The 26,089-nt window shown below is 42.6% G+C and overlaps 1 protein-coding gene across 1 annotated transcript in view; it reads right to left on the bottom strand.

Moving 5' to 3' along the window:
- The window catches only part of LOC104599142 (SET domain-containing protein), a 94,429-nt gene that overhangs the window by 64,648 nt on the left and 3,692 nt on the right, over nt 1-26,089 (bottom strand). The window contains exons 3-5 of the mRNA XM_010261541.3: nt 24,635-24,763; nt 24,169-24,460; nt 23,871-23,989 (exon numbers count right to left, since the gene is read on the bottom strand). Coding sequence (XP_010259843.1) covers nt 23,871-23,989; nt 24,169-24,460; nt 24,635-24,763 — 540 coding nt within the window. The remainder of the gene's footprint in view (nt 1-23,870; nt 23,990-24,168; nt 24,461-24,634; nt 24,764-26,089) is intronic.

The following is a 26,089-nucleotide window of genomic DNA, read 5'->3' as shown; positions in this document are numbered from 1 at the left end:
TTTACTGGAACCTTCAGAAGCATCAGCCGAATCTGGAGAAGTAACTGGCACAGTGGGAGTCTCACTAGGTTGACCCGAAATGTTACAGCTAGTAATAGTGGAAGGTGATGAAATGGGAACAAAAAAGAAGGGAGAACGAGAATCCTCTTCCAACCCACTACTCTCCCCCTGAAGAGGATTCTGAGAAGACTAGAAATAGGGTTGAGACTCAAAAAAGACTACATCTCTGGTGATATATTTTTTCTTTGAGACAGGATCATACCACTTATACCCCTTTTGCGTAGGAGAGTACCCCAAAAATATTCCCTTTGTAGCCTTAGGATCCAGCTTGGTTTTCTTTGGATCCTTCACATGTATGAAGCATGTACAGCCAAAAACCCATGGGGGAAGAGAAAATTCTGGAAGAGTAGGACACAAAACAGAGAAAGGGGTCTTCATACCCAGTACCTTAGATGGCATCCGATTTATCAGGTATGATGCAGTGAGAACAGCTTGAGATCAATATTGCTTGGGCACATTGTGCTGGAAAAGAAGGGCTCGAGCGGTCTCCAATAGGTGCCTGTTCTTGCGCTCAGCAACCCCATTTTGCTGAGGAGTATAAGCACATGATGATTGATGTAACATGCCTGCATCTTCCATGAATGAGTTCAGGGATCTTTCAAAGTATTCATCTGCATTGTCTGAACGGAATTGCTTGATCTTTTTATCAAATTGTGTTTCAACCATCTTGCAAAACACCATAGTTATCCAGGGAACTTCATCACATCCTTTCAACAGATAAGTCCAAGTGCACCGAGAATAATGGTCAATAAAACTGATAAAGTAACGGAAACCATCAATGGAAACAATGGGTGAAGGTCTCCAAGCATCAGAATGAACCAAATCAAAAGGGGCTTGAATTTCATTACTAGACATTGGATACATTGATCTACATTGTTTTGACATTTGACACACATCACAAATTAAACTCTGACTCGGAATGTCCTTACATAGTTCGGGAAACAACACTGCTAAAGAAGAAAAAGACAAATGACCTAGCCTAGCATGCCACAAGTGCAACCTAGCTATTGACTCCACACTTTCCGGACTAGTAGTAGCAGAAGCTTGCAAGGCTGAGCTGACATCCTCACCAAAATAGTAGAGGCCCCCATACTCATGACCATTCCCAATCGTTCTCCTCGTCAATCTGTCCTGGAAGACACAATGAGAAGGAAAGAAAGTTATACTGCAATTCAAATTTTTTGTAAGCTCTGAAACAAACAACAGATTTGAGGTAAGACTAGGAACATGTAGGACTGATTTAAGAGAGAGATCCTTGCTTAGGTCAACCACCCCCTTTCCAGAGATGGTGGAGAGGGACCCATCAGCTACTCTCATCTTATCCTGGCCAGACAACAAATGATATGTAGAGAATAAGGATGACATATGTGTCATATGGTCAGTGGCTCCGGAATCAATCACCCAAGAGGTAGAATTAATGAAACTAGTTGCACTAAATGCAGAGGTTGTACCTGATTTGGCAAGAGAAGTGGAAGCTAAAGAATTGTTCTTCAGACGGGCTAATGCCCGGCTGAGAACCTCTACCTCACTAGCTGTGAAGCCCGAAGTACTTGGTCCAGAGGAGTCAGCAGCCTGCCTTGCGGTGGAAGATGACACTGTCTGAGTACTCTATGAGTTGTCACTACTGTTGTTGGTGGCCAGATTCCCACTTGCTGTGTGGCCCTTATGTTGCCTTTTGTCCTTAGAGCAACTGGCTTCAGATGAGGGTACAAGACCCAACATTTCTCCTTTGTGTGTTTCTCACCACCACAATGGGTACACTTGAGGGACTTCTTGTCTGAAAATCTATTCTCCTTAGTGAAGACTAAGGCTGAATGTTCTCCAGGTAGTTTTGTTGACTGTGTCTGGGAGTCAACTTGCATCTCCTCTCTCCTTACTTCTTCATTCCTCACCAGGTAGTAGACATGGTGAAGCTCAGGTAATTCATCTCTCCCTAGAATCTGTGACCTTATACCTTCATATACAGGGTCAAGACCCGCCAGAAACTTGAAGGCTCTGCCCTCCTCAATCTGCTTGTCATGCCTCTCCTTATCATTGGCATTTTCCCAATCCAAAATTAAGTGGTGGTCAAGCTCTTCCCAGAGGCCTTCCAGTGTTGCAAAGTAGGTTGCCACGGACATGTCTCCTTGCCTTAGGGCTGCAATGTCTTGGTTCAGCTTGTAGATTCTAGCATTGTTCTTTTTCTGGTCGTATGTCTTAGATACTTTCTCCCAAATTTTAGCGGCTGTAGGGAAGTGATGAACAATTCTGGCCACCCTAGGAGTCATGGAGGCCAGCAACCAAGACATGACTGTGGCATTTTCCTTGCGTCACACGGTGTATTCAGGACTGCCAATTTCTGGTTGTTTCTTGTCTCCATCCAAATAGCCTGTGAGATCACAAGAGGTAATGAACAGCATTGCTGAGACGGACCATTCTCTGAAGTTATACTCATCATCCAGCAGCACACTTGTAATCTACAAGCTGTGCAGATTAGGGTATTCCATGTTTGAGGACCTTGTGACAGGTCTGTTATCTCTAGAGGAAACTTCACCGGATAGTGAGGACATCCTGACTTCAGTCCAAGAGTTGTTCACAGTGCTGTAGGTGGTTCTGTTTAGGACTAGCCGAAGTGGTCACAGTGTTCACAGTACTGGTAGAAGTGTTCACAGTACGGGTACAGTAGCAAGTAAAGGTCTGTAACTGTGCAGTGCAGAAGTAGGGCTGGTAACCGACCTGAAGAAAATCAGTAACTGAAGTTGCCACAGTTCTGTAAGAGTCTTGCTGATGCACCGAAGTTGCAACTGTAGAAGAGGCTAAGTCTTTACCACTTGTTCTGCGCAAGTCTTGCTGGAGCACCGAAGCTGCAACTGTAGAGGAAGCTCTCCCCCTTTCGGCTAGTTCTAGGACTGCTGAAATGAGTCCTCAACTAGGTCTGTCCTATACAGACCTCTCTTAGTAGCCCAATAGCTACTACTTGCTGGAAATAACCTAGTAGGACATCTACTTCTGGGTCTTACTTCCCTTGAGTCCTACAACCAAGAGAAACCCTAGGTTCGAACTTGCTTTACACTCTTACACTCTTACACTCCTAGGTCTTTACTGCAGCAACCCAGAAAAGGAAGAGAAAAGATGAAAAGACAGTAAGAGAAGAGAGTGCGCCTGCTGAAACCAGGAAGGAGCTAATGCTCTGATACCATGTAATCTGAGGAGCTATACTCGAAGTAGCAAGGAAGAGAAAAGAACCACAGAAATGAAGAGAATGTCAAACTATACTAGCCAGTCGACCAGTCTTTTATTTATAGATGAATGAAGTACAAGGTACAAGAAATTACTGGGATGCCCCTGATTAGTGATGGGACACCCAGATGACTTAAATCATTAAACAGGATTAGGCCCATTAACACAGGCCCAGTTACAAGATAAGTTAAACATAAGAATGGGCTAATAAGAACTCTTATCAGCCGAACATCACTCTAACATTCTAACAGGAGGGATAGGTTTCCACCAAACCCTCTTAATAGGAAAAGGAGAGCCCAAACTATCAACAGGTTGAATCAAGGCCTTGAAGAAGGAAGCAGAGGAAAAAACACCAGAAGGGGAGAAGGTCCAGATGCCGCTGTCAGATTTGGAAGGGTCTAGAAAAATTACATCAAAGGCAAGGATCAAATCCGAAACATCACAGATCCCCCATCCATAATTGTTCCTAGAATTTTATATGGTTCTCAGAACAAAGATCACTCCTGACAAACTGAAAAAAAAAAAAAAGAAAAAAAAAAGGAAAGCTCTAGTAGCCCTAGTTAGTACACCAGCATCCCAACCATTATCCTCAAGCCCATTAATGCTTTTCACCATTTTAGCCCAAAATTTGTCTATCTCCACAGGTAATCTCCACAGCCATTGGATTGCACTTGAAATTCAAGCTTGTAGTGTTGATCAGTTTGTAGTAGATTAGATTTCTGATATGTTTCTTTTATGAGGCGTCATATTGTCACCTCTCATATTGTAGTAGTTCTCTTTGTTTAATGAAATTTTTATTCTCTTCAAAAAAAATAAAAGAATCAAAGACACCTTCCTCCACTACTTTCAGACTTCATCCAAAACAAAAGTCTTCACTTCAATCTTAACGTCATCCTCCGTCTTCTCGCTGGTGAGAAACCTCCTTCCTCCATCTTCTCACTGGTCATATATATTCTTCTTTTTCCTCCTAATTGGAGAATTTTTACATGACAAAGAATGAAAGTGTTCTTAACTGATAACAACTTGTTTCCAGGGAAAATCAGTAGCTCTGTTTACTCTTACTGGGCTGATGGTCTATGTATTAATGGGGATTTGTGTGGGGTTTTTCCTTGAACTTAGCTTGGAATTGATTGAGTGTCCATTTTTGTTAGTAAGTTGTGTCGGTAGTGGGCTCTCAAAGGGTCTTTGAGATTGCTTTTCTTCTCTCGGTGATACCTTATCACCTTTCTGATGTCTCTTTTATTGAGAATAAATTTTATCTTTATTCATCAAAAAAAGTACATATTGAATACTTAGATTTTGCTCTTTTTCATAGTTTACTTTCTTGTTGAAGATTGAGAGTCGTAAGGCAGCAATGGTGCCTACTTTTGGGTCTGATCACTCTGCTTTGGTGTCAACTAAACCTATGTAGAGTGGTGCATCAAGAGGAGGCCAAATGACTGATGGAGAAGAGATTGTATGTGACTTATTACAAAAAGAAAAAACACTCTAAAGAAAAGTTCTGGAAATAATATACATACTTTATGCCAACTAAATTTAGAGGAACGAAGAGGATTAATGCTATTGTTGATGCTGGTTTAGAGATGGCTTCATCTATTACTTCTACTTGCATGAATTCTAGTCATGGGAAGCCCTTAGCATTACCGGGGCTGATATAGACAAGCTTAATTGTCTTCTGTCTCATTTAGAGAGCAGCTGCAATACGAGTTCTCCCGGACCCAATGGCCCATCTACAGCCTTTGATAAGTCAGGCAATCCTATAGCCTATCATGTATCTTCACCTACCACTTGGGCCTTCATCCCTAGCTTCTAAGCTTACTAGGTCAACAAGGTATTGCTGAATTATATTCCATATTAGTATGCCCAGAAAATACTTTGCCTATTTACTCCCTGTTTTGCGAATGCATCTGCTACCCGTTTGCAGTTCTCACCCAGCTGAAGCTTGTATTTAATTTCTTTGCAATCACATCAATCTCCCCAAGTGTATGTCTGTATTTCCATGGTGCTTCATTGAGGAGCTTTGCCCAATGAATTACTAACTGTGAATCACCTTCAACTTCCAAATTTCTGAGACCATGCTGTTGTGCTAATCTCAATCCTTGTAGAAGTGCCAAGTTTTCTGCCTTGACTGAATCCCCTAAACCTGCTGTGCCCAAATACATCACAACCACCAAACCTTGACAGTTTCTAATCACTCCCCCAATACCAGCTCTTCCCGGGTTACACATGGATCTACCGTCAAAGTTCCGTTTTTATTTAATTTCAGCCAGTGCCTTCCAATCCTGTCTTACCTCTTCAGGGTGGCTTCCAGTTTGTGCAACTACAGGCCAAGATCTGAAAATATTGTTGACAGAAAAGATTCTGAAAGTCTCCAAAGTTTTTACCCAGTGTGCAGATCCGACTAGGATAGCTTCCAACAATTCCTCCTTTGATCTACTCTTTTCATTGAAGATGAAAGCTAAATTACTGTAGCCGAAGTAGCAGAAAAGAGAAGAAGAAGAAGAGATGCAGGAATGTCGAACCTTCTACTCAGTCGACAGTACTATTATTTATATTATGGTGTAGTACAATGATACAGGAAGTTACTAGAATGCCCCTGATTAGTGATGGGACACCCAGACAACTTAAAACATTAAACAGGATTAGGCCCATTAACAAAGGCCCAGTACAGGACAACTTAAACTTAAGTATAGGCTAATAAGAACTCTTATCAGCCGAATACTCATACATACAAAGACTTCAATCCAACACTCCCCCTCAAGCTAAGCATGGATATCAATCATGTTTAGCTTGCCAAGCATGTCCCTAAACTTTGTTGCTGCCAGCCCTTTAGTCAGTACATCCGCAATTTGCATCTCAGATGGAGTATAAGGCACATAGAGTTCACCCGAGACAATTCTTTCTCTAACAAAGTGCCGATCAATCTCAATATGTTTTGTCCTGTCATGCTGCACGGGATTGTTGGCAATGTTGATGGCAGCTTTATTGTCACAATACAGCCTGAGAGGACCTTCAGCCTTAATGCCAAATTCATTAAGAAGAGTTCTGAGCCATAAGAGTTCAGCAACCCCGTGGGCCATAGCTCGATACTCTGCTTCTGCACTTGATCTAGCCACTACATTCTGCTTCTTACTACGCCATGTGACCAGGTTTCCTCCCACAAATGTACAGTAACCCGAGGTTGACTTCCTGTCTCCAACAGACCTAGCCCAATCTGCATCAGTGTAGGCTTCAATTTCAATTCTATTGTTTTTCTTGAAGATAATTCCCTTCCCTGGGCAAGTCTTCAAGTACCTGAGAATCCTTTCAACTGCTTTCATATGAGGAATCTTTGGAGAGTGCATAAATTGACTGACAACATGCACAGCATAAGCAATATCTGGCCGAGTGAGGGATAAGTATATCAGCTTCCCTACCAATTTTTGGTATCTCTCTTTATCATAGTAGTCCTCCCCTACTGATTCCTGCAGGCCATGGTTCTGTTCCATTGGAGTATCTGCTGGCCTACACCCCATCATGCCTGTTTCCTCTAGGAGGTCAAGAACATACTTCCGCTGACATATGTAGATTCCCTCTCTTGACCTGGCAACTTCAATCCCAAGAAAATATCTCAAATGACCCAAGTCTTTGATCTCAAATTCAGAAGCTAGAAACTCCTTCAGTCTTTTTATCTCTTCCAAGTCATTCCCGGTAATTACCATATCATCCACATAAACAATGAGTGCAGTAAGTTTGCTATCCTGTCTCCTTATGAACAAGGTATGGTCTGCACCACTCTGAATGTACCCCACTTTCTTCATGGCCCCATAGAGCCTCTCAAACCATGCACGAGGAGATTGCTTCAACCCATATAATGCTTTCCTCAATTTGCACACCTTTCTACTAAAGTCATAGCCTGGTGGAGGTTCCATAAATACCTCTTCATGAAGGTCACCATTTAAGAAGGCATTCTTCACATCCAGCTGATGAAGTTCCCATGAAAAATTTGCTGCTAGTGACAATAGAACCCGAATTGTGTTGAGCTTTGCTACTGGGGCAAAGGTTTCTTTGTAGTCAATCCCTTCTTTCTGAGTAAACCCCTTTGCCACAAGTCTGGCCTTGTACCTTTCAATGGACCCGTCCTCCCTGTGCTTTACAGTAAATACCCACTTGCACCCAACAGTGGTCTTCCCCTCTGGCAGATCCACTAGTTCCCAAGTTCTTGCTTTCATTAGGGCTTTCATCTCTTCATTCATAGCTTCTTTCCACCTTGGATCAGACACAGCCTCTGAGTACCTAGAAGGAACACGCACAGAGGAAAGAGCAGACACAAAGGAGTGATAGGCAGGAGATAAATGTGAGTAAGAAACAAAATCAGCAATGGGGTGCCGGGTGGTGCAAGAGCGGATAGGCTTACGGAGAGCAATAGGAAGATCCAAATCAGAAGTATGAGAATTGAAATTACCTTGGATTGTAGAGACAGATTGATCCGAGTCCAACTGATTGCTGTCATGAGGTTGAGGACCCCTTTTCCTTCTGTTGTATGTAAGTATCTCTTTTTGTTGCCTACTGGAGCCTTCAAGAACATCTGCAGCATCAGGAGAGGTAACCGGCACAGTGGGAGCCTCACTGGGTTGACCCGGAATGTCACAACAAGGAGTAGGAAGAGAGGATGGAAAACCCGAGGTAGATAGGGGAACAAAAAAGGAGGGAGAATGAGAATCCTCTTCCATCCCACTAGTCTCCCCCTGAAGAGGATTCTGAGAAGACTGAAAATAGGGTTGAGACTCAAAGAACACCACATCTCTGGTGACATACTTTCTCTTGGAGACAAGGTCATAACACTTGTAACCCTTTTGTGTAGGAGAGTACCCCAAGAATATTCCCTTTGTAGCCTTAGGATCTAGCTTAGTCTTCTTTGGATCCTTCACATGTATGAAACATATACAGCCAAAGACCCGAGGAGGAAGGTGAAAGTCTGGAAGAGTGGGGCACAAAACAGAGAAAGGGGTTTTCATACCCAACACCTTAGATGGCATCCGGTTTATCAGATATGATGCAGAAAGTACAGCTTGAGACCAGTATTGCTTGGGAACTTTGTGTTGGAATAGTAAGGCTCGAGCTGTCTCCAATAGATGTCTATTCTTGCGCTCAACAACTCCATTCTGCTGAGGAGTATAAGCACAGGATGACTGATGTAGTATGCCAGCATCTTCCAGGAATAAGTTCAAGGATTTTTCAAAGTATTCAGCAGCATTGTCTGACCTGAATTGCTTAATCTTCTTATTAAACTGTGTTTCAATCATCTTGCAAAATGCCATGGTTATCCGTGGTACTTCATCCCGTCCTTTTAACAGGTAGATCCATGTACAACGAGAGTAGTGGTCAATAAAACTGATAAAGTACCGGAAGCCATCAAAGGAAACAATGGGTGAAGGGCCCCAGACATCAGAATGAACCAAATCAAAAGGAGCACAAATTTCATTGCTGGAAATTGGATACACAGTTCTACATTGTTTTGACATTTGACATACTTCACAGGTTAGACTCTGACTTGGAATGCCCTTAAACAATTCGGGAAACAACATTTCTAATGAGGAGAAAGACACATGACCTAGCCTAGCATGCCAAAGATGCAGCTTAGCTATTGACTCCACACTTTCCGGATTACTAGCAGCAGATGCTTGTAAGGCTGAGCCGATGTCTGCATCAAGGTAGTAGAGGCCTCCATACTCATGACCGCACCCAATCGTTCTCCTTGTCAATCTGTCCTGGAAGACACAATGAGTAGGAAAAAAGGTTATACTACAGTTCAAATTTTTGGTAAGTTTTGAAACAGACAAGAGATTTGAGGTAAGACTGGGAACATGTAAAACTGATTTAAGAGAGAGGTCCTTGCTTAGGTCAACAATTCCCTTTCCAGAGATAGTGGAGAAAGACCCGTCAGCAACTCTCATCTTATCCTGACCAGACAACAAATGATATGAAGAGAATAGGGAAGACATATGTGTCATATGGTCAGTAGCACCGGAATCAATAACCCAAGAAGTAGAGTCAATAGAGCCAGTGGCACTGAAGGTAGAGGCTGTACCTGATCTAGCAAGAGATGTAGAAGCAAAAGAATTATTTCTTAGACGGGCTAATGCCCTACTAAGGATCTCAACCTCACTAGCAGAGAAGCCCAATGTACCAGTTCCAGAGGAATCAACAACCTGTCCCATAGGAGAAGAAGACACTGTTGGTGTATTTTGTGAGTTGTCATCATTGTTGCTGGTGACAAAATTCCCACTTGCCGCAGGCCTGTTATCTCTAGAAGAAACATCTCTGGGTATTGAAGACATCTTGACTGCAGCCACTGTGTAGGTGACACTGATTGAGACTAGCCGAAGCAGTTCTGAAGGTTCTGAACCAGTTCTGGAGCAGATCTGATTAGCTGAAATGACCACAACAGGTTCTGACAGCACTCGACACAGTTTCAGACTTGCCGAGACTGTCACAGTTCTGAAACAGTTCAGTTACAACAGCAAGCAAGGAGTTCTGGGCTGGTAACCGACCTGAAGCTAAGGGTTCTCAACTATTGTGCTATGCAGACTCCACTTGAACTTTGAGTACTGCAACTGTAAAGAGAGTGCCCTTCCTTGCGGCCAATACTAGGACTGCTGACATCAGTCCTCAACTAGGGTTCACAGTGCTGAACAATCTGGAGCTGGCAGCTCCCTAGGTAATCTCACAGCAGTGGTGAGGGGTTTCGGACTGATAACCACCCTGAACTTGGAGCTGTTTGCCACATTGCTATGATGGTAGAAGTGTTCACAGTGCTGGTAGAACACTAGATAGACTTCACTTGGGCTGAACCAAAAACTGCAACAGTTCGGGTACAGTAGTGAGTGAACAGTTCGAGGCCGCAACAGTAGCAAGTGAACAGTGGGCTCTGTAGAAGAAGCTAAGTCTGTGCGAGTCTTGCTGGAGCACCGAAGCTGTAACTGTAGAAATAGCTAAGCCCCTTTCGGCTAGTGCTAGGACTGCTGAAATCAGTCCTCAACTAGGTCTGTCCTACACAGACCTCTCTTAGTAGCCAAATAGCTACTATTTGCTGGAAATAACCTAGTAGGACATCTACTTCTGGGTCTTACTTCCCTTGAGTCCCACAACCAAGAGAAACCCTAGGTTCGAACTTGCTTTACTCTTACACCCCTAGGTCTTCTCTACAGCAACCCAGAAAAGGGAGAGAGAAGATGAAAAGACAACAAGAGAAGAGAGTGTGTGCCGGCTGAAACCAGGAAGAACCTGGCTCTGATACCATGAAAGCTAAATTACTGTAGCCGAAGTAGCAGAAAAGAGAAGAAGAAGAAGAAGAGATGCAGGAATGTCGAACCTTCTACTCAGTCGACAGTACTATTATTTATATTATGGTGTAGTACAATGATACAGGAAGTTACTAGAATGCCCCTGATTAGTGATGGGACACCCAGACAACTTAAAACATTAAACAGGATTAGGCCCATTAACAAAGGCCCAGTACAGGACAACTTAAACTTAAGTATAGGCTAATAAGAACTCTTATCAGCCGAATACTCATACATACAAAGACTTCAATCCAACAGAAGATTCTATTATTTCTTTTTTCCCATATTGTCCACACCACGGCAGCTCTAACTGTCCTCCAGATGATCTTCCCACTCTTTTCCTTGAGCCTTAAGAGGTTGCAGTTGAATAAGCTTACCATTCTTGTGGAGGGACCCATCTGCAACCAAATAGAGAACAAAAATATCCCCAAATATAAAACACAAGAGGACAGGAGATTAATAAGTGAGAAATGGATTCTCCACAAGCCTTACAAAGAACACACATATGAGGAGATAGGCAAGAATTGGGCTCCTTTTCTGTAGCATGTCACAAGTGTTAACCTTACCAAGGAATACTTCCCAACGCAGAGCTTGAACATTAGGTGGGATGGGTTTACACCAAATTTCTTTCACTGGGACGGTCATCTCCCCGGAGGTGGAGTTAATTAATAGGTTAAAGAAGGAAACACAAGAGAACAAGCCATCAGGGGACGGAGCCCAGACCCTGACATCAGGTGAATTTTGGTCCAAGAACACAGTCTCCATACAAGTAAACAAAGAGATGAATGAATCACATTCAGAGTCCCTTAAGCCTTTCCTGGACCCAAAATCCCAGTTAATCTCATTTTGGGAGGTTGCACCAAAATTGGAAATAGGTTTGAACTTATAGTTTGAAAGGGAGTAAGGAATTGGAAATTGTTGGCAAAGGGGCATATCACCAACCCAAAGATCCTCCCAAAAAAGAATTATTCCCACAACCCACGTCAAATTGGATGGAACTAAGAAAAGAAGGGAGTACTGCAATTATTGCTTTCCAAGGAGATATTGAAGAGGTGTGAGAGTTCAGCTTTGCAACCCAACCGTTCTCCTCTAAGCCATACATGCTTTAAATGACCTTGTGCCACGGCCTATCTCCTTCTAAGGGAAATCTCCAAAGCCACTTCCCTAGTAGAGCCGTAATCCACTTGGTCAAATTCCCAATATTCATCAAAAAAAATTCCCAATACCTAAACCACCCTGCTCCTTCGATTTACATACCTGCTCCCATTTTATCAAGTGATCCTTCTTTCATCCCCAGGCTCCCAAAGGAAGCCCCTCATAATTTTTTCAATCTATTTAGCTATTTCGACTAGGATCCTAAAGTTGGAGAGGTAGTAAATGGGCAGATTTGCTAATGTGGATTTGATTAAGGTTATTCTACCCCCTAAAGAGATATAATTTCTTTTCCACAGCCAGTTTCTTTCCAAATCTTTCTATAACAGGTTTCAAAAAACTATCTGCTCTCAGGTTTCATCCCAGGAGTTGTATGCTGCCCTCTTCCATATTTTTCCCTCTTAGTTCTAATTCATGTTTGGCAGAGTAATCAACTACTGTAATATATGTTATTTACCTTTTTATTGATGTTTTTCTAATTTTGCAGTTCTGGTTTAGTTCTAGCTCATGAGTCCAGATCTGCTCCCTCACAGAGTGCTCCTCACACAGACCTCGCAGTATGTACCAGCCGCACATCTGGAACATCTCCCTTGTATATTATTGTTCATGGAAGATGTTCCCAATACACAGTGGGATGTGGCTGGGAGGTCAGTAGGAGGAGCACATCCCAATTCCTAGCTTTTGCCATAATCTTTATGCTTATAATAAACATTAGTAAACTCATGCATATTGTGAGCTTAGGAGCTGTATTCGAAGTAGTAGAGAAGAGAAGAAGACCTCTGAAATACTGTGAATGTTGAACTGAATAGCTCAGTCAACAATACTGTTATTTATATTAGAATGTAGTACAATGATACAAGGAATTACTGAAATACCCCTGATTAGTGATGGGACACCCAGACAACTTAAAACATTAAACAGGCTTAGGCCCATTAACACAAGCCCAGTACAGGATAACTTAAACTTAAGTATAGGTTAATAAGAATTCTTATCAGCCGAACACTCATACATAAAGAGACTTCAATCCAACACTCCCCCTCAAGCTAAGCATGGATATCAATCATGTTTAGCTTGCCAAGTATGTCCCTCAACTTTGCTGCTGCCAGCCCTTTAGTCAATACATCTGCAATTTGCATCTCAGATGGAGTATAAGGCACATAGAGTTCTCCCGAGACAATTCTCTCTCTAACAAAGTGTCGATCAATCTCAATATGTTTTGTCCTGTCATGCTACACGGGATTGTTGGCAATGTTGATGGCAGCTTTATTGTCACAATACAGCCTGAGAGGACCTTCAGCCTTAATGCCAAGCTCATTAAGAAGAGTTCTGAGCCATAAGAGTTCAGCAACCCCGTGGGCCATAGCTCGATATTCTGCTTCTACACTTGATCCAGCCATTACATTCTGCTTCTTACTGCGCCATGTGACCAGGTTTCCTCCCACAAATGTACAGTAACCTGAGGTTGATTTTCTGTCTCCAACAGACCCAGCCCAATCTGCATCAGTGTAGGCTTCAATTTCAAGTTTACTGTTTTTTTCTGAATAGAATTCCCTTCCCTAGGCAAGTTTTCAAGTACCTGAGAATTCTTTCAACTGCTCTCATGTGAGGGATCTTTGGTGAGTGCATGAATTGACTGACAACATGCACTACATAGGCAATATCTGGCCAAGTAAGGGATAAGTATATCGGCTTTCCTACCAATTTTTGGTATCTCTCTCTATCACAGTAGTCCTCACCCATTGATTCTTGTAGGCCATGATTCTGTTCTATTGGAGTGTCTACTGGCCTGCATCCCATCATGCATGTTTCCTCTAGGAGATCTAGCACATATTTCTGCTGACATATGTAGATTCCTTCTCTTGATCTAGCAACTTCAATCCCAAGAAAATATCTCAGATTTCCCAAGTCTTTGATCTCAAATTCTAAAGCTAGGAACTCCTTCAGTCTCTTTATCTCTTCCAAGTCATTCCCGGTAATCACCATATCATCCACATAAACAATGAGTGTCGTAAGCTTGTTATCCTGTCTCCTTGTAAACAAGGTATGATCTGCACCACTCTGAGTGTACCCCACTTTCTTCATGGCCATACAAAATCTCTCAAACCATGCCCAGGGAAACTGCTTTGTTGAAGTTTGACCTGCCATAGAATTCTGTCTTGTTCGTTGACTGTAGAGTAAAGTAGACAGCAAGAAGTAGGAGAGGAAAGAAGAAAAGAGAGAAGAGAGAGAAGAGAGAAAGGCTGGTTCGAATTAGGGAAAAAAGTTAATCCCTTGATTCGGCCAGACCTGTTATTATATTATTAACTTATTGGAAAAGACTTGAGTGCCCTTCTTTAAGTAAAAGGCACTCGAACTAATATAACAGTACACATCAGCATTCTCAACAAGTACAAAGACTGAAATACCCCTTCACTAACACCACTAACACTCCCCCTCAAGCTGGTGAGTATATATCATATAATCCCAGCTTGTTACATATGTAGTCCACTCTCCCCCGACTCAAGTCTTTTGTAAACAAGTCTGCCCACTGGTTTCCCATACTAACATATGCAGTTTCTATCACCCCATTCAGCACCTTCTCTCTCACAAAATGACAGTCAACTTCGATGTGCTTGGTTCTTTCATGAAACACTGGATTGGAAGAGATATGAACCGCTGCCTGATTGTCACAATAGAGCTTCATTGGAGTACTGATGTCATATCCTATCTCCTGTAGAAGGTTCCTCAGCCACACTAGTTCACAAGCAGTATGTGCCATGGCCCTATATTCTGCTTCTGCACTGCTTCTTGCCACAACTGTTTGCTTCTTACTTTTCCATGTTACCAGGTTACCCCCCAGAAAGGTGCAATAGCCTGTGGTAGATCGTCTATCAGACATAGAACCTGCCCAATCAGCATCGGTGTATCCTTCTACTACCAGTTTTCCACCACTTCTGTACAGCAAACCACGACCAGGAGCTCCTTTCAGATACCTCACAATCCTTAGCACTGCATTCCAATGTGGGACCAAAGGTTTCTGCATGAACTGACTCACCACACTGACCGCAAATGAAATATCTGGCCGAGTAATGGTTAGATAGTTTAGTTTGCCTACAAGTCATCGGTATCTGCCAGGCTCTTCAAACACTTCACCTATATCACTGCTCAGCCTCGTATTTGTTTCCATAGGTGTCTCAGCCGGTTTAGTACCCAACAATCCTGTTTCTTCCAGTAAATCAAGCACATATTTCCTCTGGCACAAATTAATGCCATGCTTAGATCTTGCTACCTCTATGCCCAAAAAGTATTTCAACTTGCCAAGGTCCTTTGTCTGAAAGTGTTCCTGTAGGAATGCCTTCAATCTGTCAATGCCCATTTTATCATTCCCAGTCACAACGATATCATCCACATACACCACCAATATTATTTTACCTGCCGAAGAGTCAAGACTGAAGACAGAGTGATCAACTTGGCACTGTTTCATACCAAACTTCTTGACCACCTCACTGAACCTACCAAACCATGCTCGAGGGGACTGTTTAAGTCCATAAATAGCCTTCTTAAGTCTGCATACCTTACCATCCTCCCCCTGAGCAACAAACCCAGGTGGTTGCTCCATGTAGACCTCCTCGAGCAAATCCCCATGCAAAAAGGCATTTTTGATATCGAGCTGATGGAGAGGCCAACCAGACATAGCTGCAAGAGAGATGACGACACGAACTGACCCTATCTTAGCAACCGGGGAGAACGTCTCCGTGTAGTCAATGCCATAGGTTTGGGAGTACCCTTTGGCAACCAGCCGCGCCTTCAGGCGCTCAACACGACCATCTGGCAAGTACTTAACACTATACACCCACTTACAACCGACAGCCTGCTTCCCAAGAGGAAGAGCGGTGAGATCCCAAGTGTGATTATGATGCAAAGCAGAGAGCTCTTCTTCCATAGCACGGCACCACTCTGGAGAGGTAAGGGCTTCCTGGACATCCTTAGGAACAACCACGGAGGATAACAAAGATATGAACTGGCGATGGGAAGCGGAGAGGTGGGTAAGTGAAACAAAATTGGAAATAGGGTGAAGGGTGCAAGTACGCTTACCTTTCCGTAAGGCAACAGGAAGATCTAGGTCGGAGGCTGGTGTCGGAGCTAGAGCTGGATCTGTCGACGGTGATGAAGCTGGAGGAGCTGCAGCCGGTACACGTGGGCGATGTGTATACACGTGACGGATGGGTGGACGGTCAACCAATGGTGGCACCGGAGGCAAGGACGTAGGCATGACTGGAACCAGAGGAGGTGGATCAGCCACAGGAAGAGGAAGAGGAGATGGTGATGTGGGGGAAGCAGCAGCACCGGACCCCACGAAGAACGGAGTAGACTCGAAGAATGTAACATCAGCACATACCAAGGAACGACGAGAACTAGGATGATAACACTTGTACCCTTTCTGAGTTCGGGAATAACCAAGGAAGATACACTTCACGGAACGTGCATCTAACTTGTCAGTCCCGGGACTCAGATTATGAACGAAGCAGACACACCCAAATACCCGAGGAGAAAGCGGAAACGGAGACATGTTGGGGAATAAGACACTAAAAGGAGAACGACCATCAAGGATAGACGTGGGCATCCGATTAATTAAGAAACAAGAGGTGAGCATTGCATCGCTCCAAAAAGTTTTGGGAACATTCATGTGGTGCATGAGGGAGCGTGCCGTTTCTACAAGATGGCGGTTCTTTCTCTCAGCAACCCCATTTTGTTGCGGAGTATAGGTACATGAAGTTTGGTGTATAATGCCATGTTGATCCAAGTATTCTCGAAAAGATGAAGACAAGTATTCACGACCATTATCAGAACGGAAAATTTTGATGTGAATACCAAATTGATTGCGGATCTCAGCATAAAATTTCTAGAAGATGGAAAATAATTCACTTCTTTCTTTCATTAAATAGAGCCACGTCATTCTTGAACAGTCATCAACAAAAATAACAAAATATCGGTATCCATTATATGACATCACTTTATAAGGACCCCAAACATCTGAATGAATTAAAGAAAAAAGACTCGACACACGGTTATCGACCCTAGAACGAAAGGGAACACGATGGTGTTTCCCAAATTGACAAGACTCACAATCTAAAACAGAAAGTTGACTCAATGAAGGGACTAAGGACTGCAACACTTTCAGCGAAGGATGACCAAATCTACAGTGCCACTGGAGAGGAGAAATGGATGACTGAAGAGCCGTTGACGTTCGTCCACCACCATCAAGATAATACAGTCCACCGGCTTCATGCCCTCCACCAATCTTCATCCTCGTCTTGAGATCCTGAAAAACACACATAGAAGGGTAAAAAGTGATGGAGCACTTAAGGGACTTGGTCAGCTTACTAACAGACATAAGATTAAATGGAAGCTTAGGTACATATAAAACAGAGGATAGGGATACAGGGTCTAGGTCAACATTACCAACACCACAGATAGATGACGTGGAGCCATTAGCAAGGGTAACAGATTGTGATGTTGAGCAATGAGTGAGAGATGAAAACACACCTGGAGTTCCCGTCATGTGATTGGAGGCTCCAGAGTCAATAATCCAGGGGTTGGGTGTGAATGCCAAACAAGCCATACCTGAGTGTGCAAAGGAAGCTGTGTTCTGCTGCGACTTGGATTGAACAAACCTCTCATACTCATCACGAGGAACACTCACCATCTCCTTGCCTGGACCATCTGAGGGAGTAGAAGGCATCGGGTCAGCTGACCGTTTCTCCTGTGTAGAGCTGAAACTGGTGTCACTAGTCATGGCATGGTTGGCCCACGTCGAGGGAGGACCAAGTAAGTCATAGCAGTAGTTAATGGTATGTCCATCCAAACCACAGTGAGTACACTTCCGTGGACCCGAGCCACGTCCTCTACCACGAGCTCCCCCTGAATCTCTGCCTCCAGTACGACCACCACCACGGATATGTGTAGATCCACCACTACCACTCCTGCCAGGTTGGGTTCCTCGAGTCCCACTTCTGCCACCTCGGCCTCTTGACACTGCAAATGCTGATTTATCGGAGACATTAGAGTCCATAGATCCAATGGAAGCCCTCCGAAGACGAGCAAACACCTCCTCTAAAGATGGAAGAGCAGATCCCCCTAGTATCTGGGCTCGTACAGGTTCATACTCAGACTTCAGCCCCACCAGAAACCGTGTCACATCAAGCTGCTCTCGCTGTTGCTGTTGAACTTTGACATCTGAAGTGAGAGGATGATAGACATTTAACTCATTACGGATATTCCTCACATTGGCATAGTACTCCTCAATGCTCTGATTTCCCTGTTGCAGATTGAAGTATTCCTGATACAGTTGATATACCCTAGTGGTATTATCCTGACCTAAATACAGTTTCTTAGCATGATCCCACACCTCTTTGGTTGTGTCAAGAAACCTGAAGTTCACACTGATTTTGGGTTCCATACTGTTCCACAACCATGTAATGATCTGTGCATCTTCCTGTTCCCAGTCTTCATACTCCTGAGAATTAGCGGGGGGTTTCTCCTCTCTTATATGCTTCACTTTCTTCTTCGCCTTCAGAAAAACCTCTACAGACTTGGCCCAAGGGACATAATTCTCTCCATTCAGTTTAATGGAGGTCATTTGGACATTCAGGTAGTCAGTAGATATCATGACACTAGGTTTACTATCACTATTATCTGCCATTGCCGAACTCCCTTAATTCTGAGCACTGAGTTAGGAGCATTACACACTGCACACTACACACAGACACTTCACCGAAATCTGCACACTGATTTCAACAGCTGAGAACTGCAACACCACAAACCCTACTCACCGAAATCTGTACACTGATTTCAGCAGTATTAAATGCTGAAAACTACACTAGTAACACCACCAACATTAATCCACAACTATAGGAAGCTTCACCATTCAGTAGACACTATTGCCATTCGAATCACACACAAACCAGAATAAACCCTAGCATAAACCCTAGCATACTGCAATCTGAAAACCCATCATGCGAACTGTACTACACCTCTCATGTATTCCAAAAAAAATATATATAAAAAAAACTTTACCTCATCGCCTGAAGGCCAACCATACGAAGGGCTGAGACACCACTGCACCAGACGTACCAGCCCTAACTAGGGCTTAGAAACCACAGCAACCAATCACCAACGACACAATCGGAGGCATAGAGACCTCCTAGGGAAGAGGGCGATCACTCCTTTTCAGCCCTTTTCCCAGTTTCCAACTCACAACTGAGAACCCCAAGTGAAACCCTAATTCGAATGCGCAGAAGGCAGAATTCTAGCAAGTCTGATTTGGTGAACCTAGCTCTGATACCATGTTGAAGTTTGACCTGCCATAGAATTCTGTCTTGTTCGTTGACTGTAGAGTAAAGTAGACAGCAAGAAGTAGGAGAGGAAAGAAGAAAAGAGAGAAGAGAGAGAAGAGAGAAAAGCTGGTTCGAATTAGGGAAAAAAGTTAATCCCTTGATTCGGCCAGACCTGTTATTATATTATTAACTTATTGGAAAAGACTTGAGTGCCCTTCTTTAAGTAAGAGGCACTCGAACTAATATAACAGTACACATCAGCATTCTCAACAAGTACAAAGACTGAAATACCCCTTCACTAACACCACTAACATGCTTCAAACCATATAATGCTTTCCTTAGTTTACACACCTTCTTGCCAACATCATAGCCTGGTGGAGGTTCCATGAATACCTCTTTATGAAGATCACCATTTAGGAAGGCATTCTTCACATCCAGCTGATGAAGTTCCCATGAGAAATTTGCTACTAGTGACAATAGAACCCGGATTGTGTTGAGCTTTGCTACTGGGGCAAAGGTTTCTTTGTAGTCAATTCCTTCCTTTTGAGTAAATCCCTTTGCCACAAGTCTAGCCTTGTTCCTCTCGATTGACCCATTCTCCCCGTGCCTTACTGTAAATACCCACTAGCACCCAACAGTGTCCTTCCCCTCTGGCAGGTCCACTAATTCACAAGTTCTTGCTTTCATTAGGGCTTTCATCTCTTCATTCATAGCTTCTTTCCACCTTGGATCAGATGTTGCCTCTGAGTACCTAGAACGAACACGTACAGAGGAAAGAGCAGACACAAAGGAGTGATAGGCAGGAGATAATTGTGAGTAAGAAACAAAATCAGCTATGGGATGTCGAGTGGTACAAGAACGGACAGGCTTACGAAAAGCAATAGGAAGATCCAAATCCGAAGTATGTGAGTCAGAATTACCTTGAATTGCAGAGACAAATTGATCTGATTCCAACTGGTTGCAATCATGAGGATGAGAGCCCTTTTTCCTTCTGTTGTAGGTAAGTATCTCCTTATGTTGCCTATTGGAATCTTCAGGAGTAGTTGTTGCATCAGGAGGAGTAACTGGCACATTTGGAGCCTTACTAGGTTGACCCGGAATGTCACAGCTAGGAGTAGTGGAAGATGATGGAAGACCTGAGTCAGATAGGGGAACAAAAAATGAGGGAGAATGAAAATCCTCTTCCAATCCACTAGTCTCCCCCTGAAGAGGATTCTAAGAAGACTGGAAATAGGGTTGAGACTCAAAAAAGACTACATCTCTGGTGACATACTTTTTCTTGGAGACAGGATCATAACACTTGTACCCCTTTTGTGTAGGAGAGTACCCCAAAAATATTCCCTTTGTAGCCTTGGGATCCAGCTTGGTTTTCTTTGAATCCTTCACATGTATGAAACATATACAGCCAAAAACCCGTGGGGGAAGAGGAAATTCTGGAAGAATGGGACACAAAATAGAGAAAGGGGTCTTCATACCCAATACCTTAGATGGCATCCGATTTATCAGGTATGATGCAGTGAGTACAGCTTGAGACCAGTATTGCTTGGGCACTTTGTGCTGGAATAGTAGGGCTCGAGCTGTCTCCAATAGATGTCTGTTCTTGCGCTCAGCAACTCCATTTTGCTAAGGGGTATTAACACAGGATGATTGGTGTAACATGCCAGCATCTTCCATGAATGAGTTCAGGGATTTTTCAAAGTATTCAGCAGCATTGTCTGACCGAAATTGCTTAATCTTCTTATAAAATTGTGTTTCAATCATCTTGCAAAAAGCCATAGTTATCCATGGTACTTCATCTCATCCTTTTAACAGATAAATCCATGTGCACCGAGAATAATGGTCAATAAAACTGATAAAGTAACGGAAGCCATCAATGGAAACAATGAGTGAAGGTCCCCAAACATCAGAAAGAACCAAATCAAAAGGAGCTCGAATTTCATTACTAGAAGTTGGATACATTGTTCTACATTGTTTTGACATTTGACACACATCACAAATTAAACTCTGACTTGGAATGCCCTTAAACAATTCGGGAAACAACATTGCTAATGAAGAGAAAGACACATGACCTAGCCTAGCATGCCCCAGGTGCAGCCTAGCTATTGACTCCACACTTTCCGGACTAGTAGCAGTAGAAGTTTGTAGGGCTGAGCCGATGTCTGCATCAAAATAGTAGAGGCCTCCATACTCATGACCACTCCCAATCGTTCTCCTCGACAATCTATCCTAGAAGACACAATGAGTAGGGAAAAAAGTTATACTGCAGTTCAAATTTTTCGTAAGCTTTGAAACAGACAAAAGATTAGAGGCAAGACTAGGAATATGTATGACTGATTTAAGAGAGAGGTCCTTGCTTAGGTCAACCACCCCCTTTCCAGAGATGGTGGAAAAAGACCCATCAGCCACTCTCATCTTATCCTGGCCAGACAACAAATGATATGAAGAGAATAAGGAGGACATATGTGTCATATGGTCAATTGCTTCGGAATCAATCACCCAAGAAGTAGAATCAATGGAGCTAGTTGCACTAAAGGCAGAGACTGTACCTGATCTGGCAAGAGAGGTGGAAGCAAAAGATTTGTTTTTTAGACAGGCTAATGCCCGGCTGAGAACCTCTACTTCACTAGCCGTGAAGCCCAAAGTACCAGCTCTAGAGGAGTCAGCAACCTACCCTATGGAGGAAGAAGACACTGTTGGAGTACTTTGTGAGTTGTCACCACTGTTGTTGTTGGTGGCAAGATTCCCACTTGTCGTATGACCATTATGTTGTCTCTTGTCCTTTCTCAATGCAGCTGGCTTCAGATGAGGATACAGGACCCAACATTTTTCTTTTGTATGTTTCTCGCCACCGCAGTGGATGCACTTGAGGGACTTCTTATCTGGATATCTATTTCCCTTAGTGGAGACTAGGGTTGAATGTTCTCCAGATAGTTCAGTTGACTGTGTTTGAGAATCAACTTGCATCTCCTTTCTCCTAACTTCTTCATTTCTCACCAAGTAATAGACATGGTGTAGCTCCGGTAATTCATCTCTCCCTAGAATTTGTGACCTTATACCCTCATACACTGGGTCTAGGCCAACCAAAAACTTGAAGGCTCTGCTCTCTTCAATTTGCTTATCATGTCTCTCCTTGTCCCTGCCATTTTTCCAATCCAATATCAAATGATGATCAAGCTCTTCCCAAAGGCCTTCCAGAGTTGCAAAGTATGTTGCAACCGTCATATCTCCTTGCCTTAGAGCTGCAATGTCTTGGTTCAATCTGTAGATTCTAGCATTGTTCTTCTGCCCGTAGGTCTTAGATACCTTTTCCCAAATCTTAGCAACCGTAGGGAAATGATGAACAGTTCTGCCAACCCGAGGAGTCATGGAGGCCAGCAACCAAGAAATGACTGTGGAATTTTCCTTGCGCCACACGGCATGCTCAGGACTGCCGACTTCAGGTTCCTTCTTGTCCCCATCTAAATAGCCTGTGAGATCACGGGAAGTAATGAAAAGTCTTGTTGAAACGGACCACTCTCTGAAGTTATACTCATCCAGCAGCACACTTGTAATCTGCAAGCTGTGCAGATTAGGGTTTTCCAGGTTTGAGAACCTTGCAGCAGGTCTGTAATCTCTAGAGGAAACTTCTCCGGATAGTGAGGACATCTTGACTTCAGTCTTAGAGTAGATGGCTCTGTTTAGAGCTGGCCGAAGTGTTCATAGTGCTGGACAATCAGGTGCTGGTAGCTCGCTAGGTAGACTTCACTTGAGCTTAAGCAGTTCGGGTACAATAGCAAGTGAGAGGTTCTGGGCTGATAACCGACCTGAAATTAGGGTTCTTTACCACTATGCTGTGCAAGTCTTGTTGGAGCTTCAAAGCTGCAACTATACAAGAAGCTCTCCCCCTTTCAGCTAGTGCTAGGACTGCTGAAATCAGTCCTTAACTAGGTTTGTCCTATACAGACCTCTCTTAGTAGCCAAATAGCTACTATTTGCTGGAAATAACCTAGTAGGGCATCTGCTTCTGGGTCTTACTTCCCTTGAGCCCTACAACCAAGGGAAACCCTAGGTTCGGACTTGCTTTGTTCTCTTACAACCCTAAGTTTTCATTGCAGCAACCCAGAAAAGAAGAAAGAAGATGAAAAGACAGCAAGAGAAGAGAGAGTGCGTCGGCTGAAACCAGGGAGAAGTTAATGCTCTGATACCATGTGAGCTTAGGAGCTGTATTCGAAGTAGTAGAGAAGAGAAGAAGACCTCTGAAATACTGTGAATGTCGAACTGAATAGCTCAGTCGACAATACTGTTATTTATATTAGAATGTAGTACAATGATACAAGGAATTACTGGAATACCCCTGATTAGTGATGGGACACCCAGACAACTTAAAACATTAAATAGGCTTAGGCCCATTAACACAGGCCCAGTACAGGATAACTTAAACTTAAGTATAGGCTAATAAGAACTCTTATCAGCCGAACACTCATACATAAAGAGACTTCAATCCAACACATATAATTATCTTGGTATTGAAATATTGTCAAATGTTAATCCTTTGTAAGACTTCTAATAACATTTCTTAATGGTTCGAATAGAAACTTTCTCATCCATGTGGTCTATTCTCTGGATGAAGGGCTTGAATCTGCTTTCTTCTATGATTCTATATACCTTTCTTTTTCATTTCATGACTACATTACTTACACTTGGATCAGAGTTGGATAATTTATGATAAAAGAACCATAATTGAAGGGTCTAAAGTATGATCAGATAAAGGTAATCTAGAAAATATAGGCAATTTCACTGCTTGGAGATTGAAATGTACCATCTCCGTTTCATAAACTAGTTCTTCACAAATGATGATTGATTCGGGTATTTCCAAAGCAGTGTCTCCAATATTCAGATCTTCCATTGCCACAGCTCCTCTTCCAGCTCCTTCAATATCTATATATCAATAGAGCATGGAAATAAATAAAATAAATAAATACATACATACAACTAAGACTTCTTTGTTCTTTTGTTTTACTGGATACTGTGCCTATTCTTAACTGAAAATCCAATTTAAACTGTGATTCTTAAATTCAGTCACAAGAAAAAAAAAGTAACACAAAATGAAGACATACAAGCAATCTGCAGTTTTGTTTTAACTCCATTGTTTTTCCCCCACTGTAATAGAAGCTCCACGGTGCTGCAGCTACACTTTTCAATTCTTATTTCCTCGTCATTCTTGTCCCCTAAGGAACTGATCAGATCTATAGTTGCACCCTTTAGGTCTTGCAGATCTTCCTTGCTCTTACTTGTAGCACCTGAGAGTAAAGTATCAATGACTGAGAGAATTGAATTAAGAGACTCCAGCTCATTCCTGGTGCTGTAGAAGTCCAATGGTACATCGCCTCTACCAAAGTAAAGTTCTGCCTGAAACAGCAATGAACACCATTCATTATTATGATGACAATACAATGCATTTATATAGTCATCAGATGGCAGCTTTACCCAAATTTTGGTCTTTGGCAGGAAAAACAGTGCTCAAGACGGAAACCTAGTTGTGCCTCTAGACCTACTATAGAGAGCAGAGCAGCCACAGTTTACCTCATTCAGGTGTATTACTCTTGCGTAACGGAGAGCTGCTTGCAGTGTAATCTTTGTCCATTCAGGACATGTGGCACTTGAGAAGTATATCCGAACTTCAGATTCTGAACCATTAATATGCATCAAAATCTGTTGAAAGGAGAGGCATCATTAAACACTTAACTGTATTTAACTAAATGGCATCCTATCACAAAGATTTATGGGATTAAAAGATGAACAAAAGGAAAGTAGAAATGAGCTACATATTTGGACATTCACAAGAATCAGAAAAAGAGAAAGACAAAAATAATATGCCAACATGAGACACCAAAGTGTAGTCATAGTTTTCATGGCACCAAGGAAAGGCTAGGCAACCACGGGGCGCCTAGGTGCCTAGGTGTCTAGCCCTCATCTAGGCGATGGAATTTAAAAATAAGAAGCTGATGGATTTCTTCCCCTTCTGAACTAGGTTTTTTTTCGGTTTATGTATCAACCTACAAACCTCTGAACTCACTTCTGTGCTAGTGTTTCTTGCAGTCTTGCTTCAAGTAGGCAAAACAGAATATTAGAGTTACAACTTACAAAGTTAGAACTTAAAAGAAGAACTGAAGGGGGTGTAGCCCCTGTTTTAGACCAACAAAAGAAAAGAACATAAGAAGAAGAAGGGGGCAGAGCCCCTATTTTAGATCAAGAAAACCTAGGGAACAAATACTAAAATAAAAGAAGAAAACGAATAAGAAAGGTAGGGGGCGGAGGCCACGGAGCCCCTGTTCTAGACCAAGAAAAGCTGGTGAACATATACTAAAATAGAAGAAGAATATGAAGAAGAAAAGAAGAGGTGGAGCCCCTGTTTCAAACACCAATGATGAGAAAAAAAAAAAAAACTGAAAGAATGCAAGAAATTTAAGAACAAAAGAAGGGGGCAGAGCCCCTGTTTCAGTCCAATAAAATGATTCAAAAAGCTTGGGGAAAAGATACAAAAAGAAAGAGGGAAAAAATGGGGCATAACCACTGTTTTAAACCAACAAAAGGGAAGGAAACAAAGCACAAAATGAAGAAGATAAAGTTTGTGTGGGGAACGATGGAGGGCTCTTGTCCTCTCCTCTTCCTCTGTTCGATTCTTTTGTCAAAGTGAAACCCTCGAAGATAAAGTTTGTTTTTACTTTCCTCACAACAAAAACATGATAACATGCAACAGGTTCTATTATAAAAAACTAAAACCAACCAATAAAATATTATATATTTATATTTGTTTTTATTTAATAAGCATTATATATTATATATTTAGTTCTAGGCACCTGCCTAGTCACCTAAAACTATCTTTTCTTGGCATTGAAGAGCACCTAGTTGCCTAGGTGACACCTTATAACTTTTCTTTTTCGGTAAGATTAGGAGCTACACAAGATGAGGGATAGCACTGCCCCAAGCATCGCCTCTATAAATATACATTAAGGCACTAGGAAAGAGCAAAAATAC

Source organism: Nelumbo nucifera, chromosome 2, assembly GCF_055504915.1.
Source record: "Nelumbo nucifera cultivar China Antique chromosome 2, China Antique-T2T, whole genome shotgun sequence".
NCBI classification, from domain to species: domain Eukaryota; kingdom Viridiplantae; phylum Streptophyta; class Magnoliopsida; order Proteales; family Nelumbonaceae; genus Nelumbo; species Nelumbo nucifera.
The sequence above is the reverse complement of the archived record's forward strand: the minus strand, read 5'-3'. Positions and strand labels throughout refer to the sequence as shown.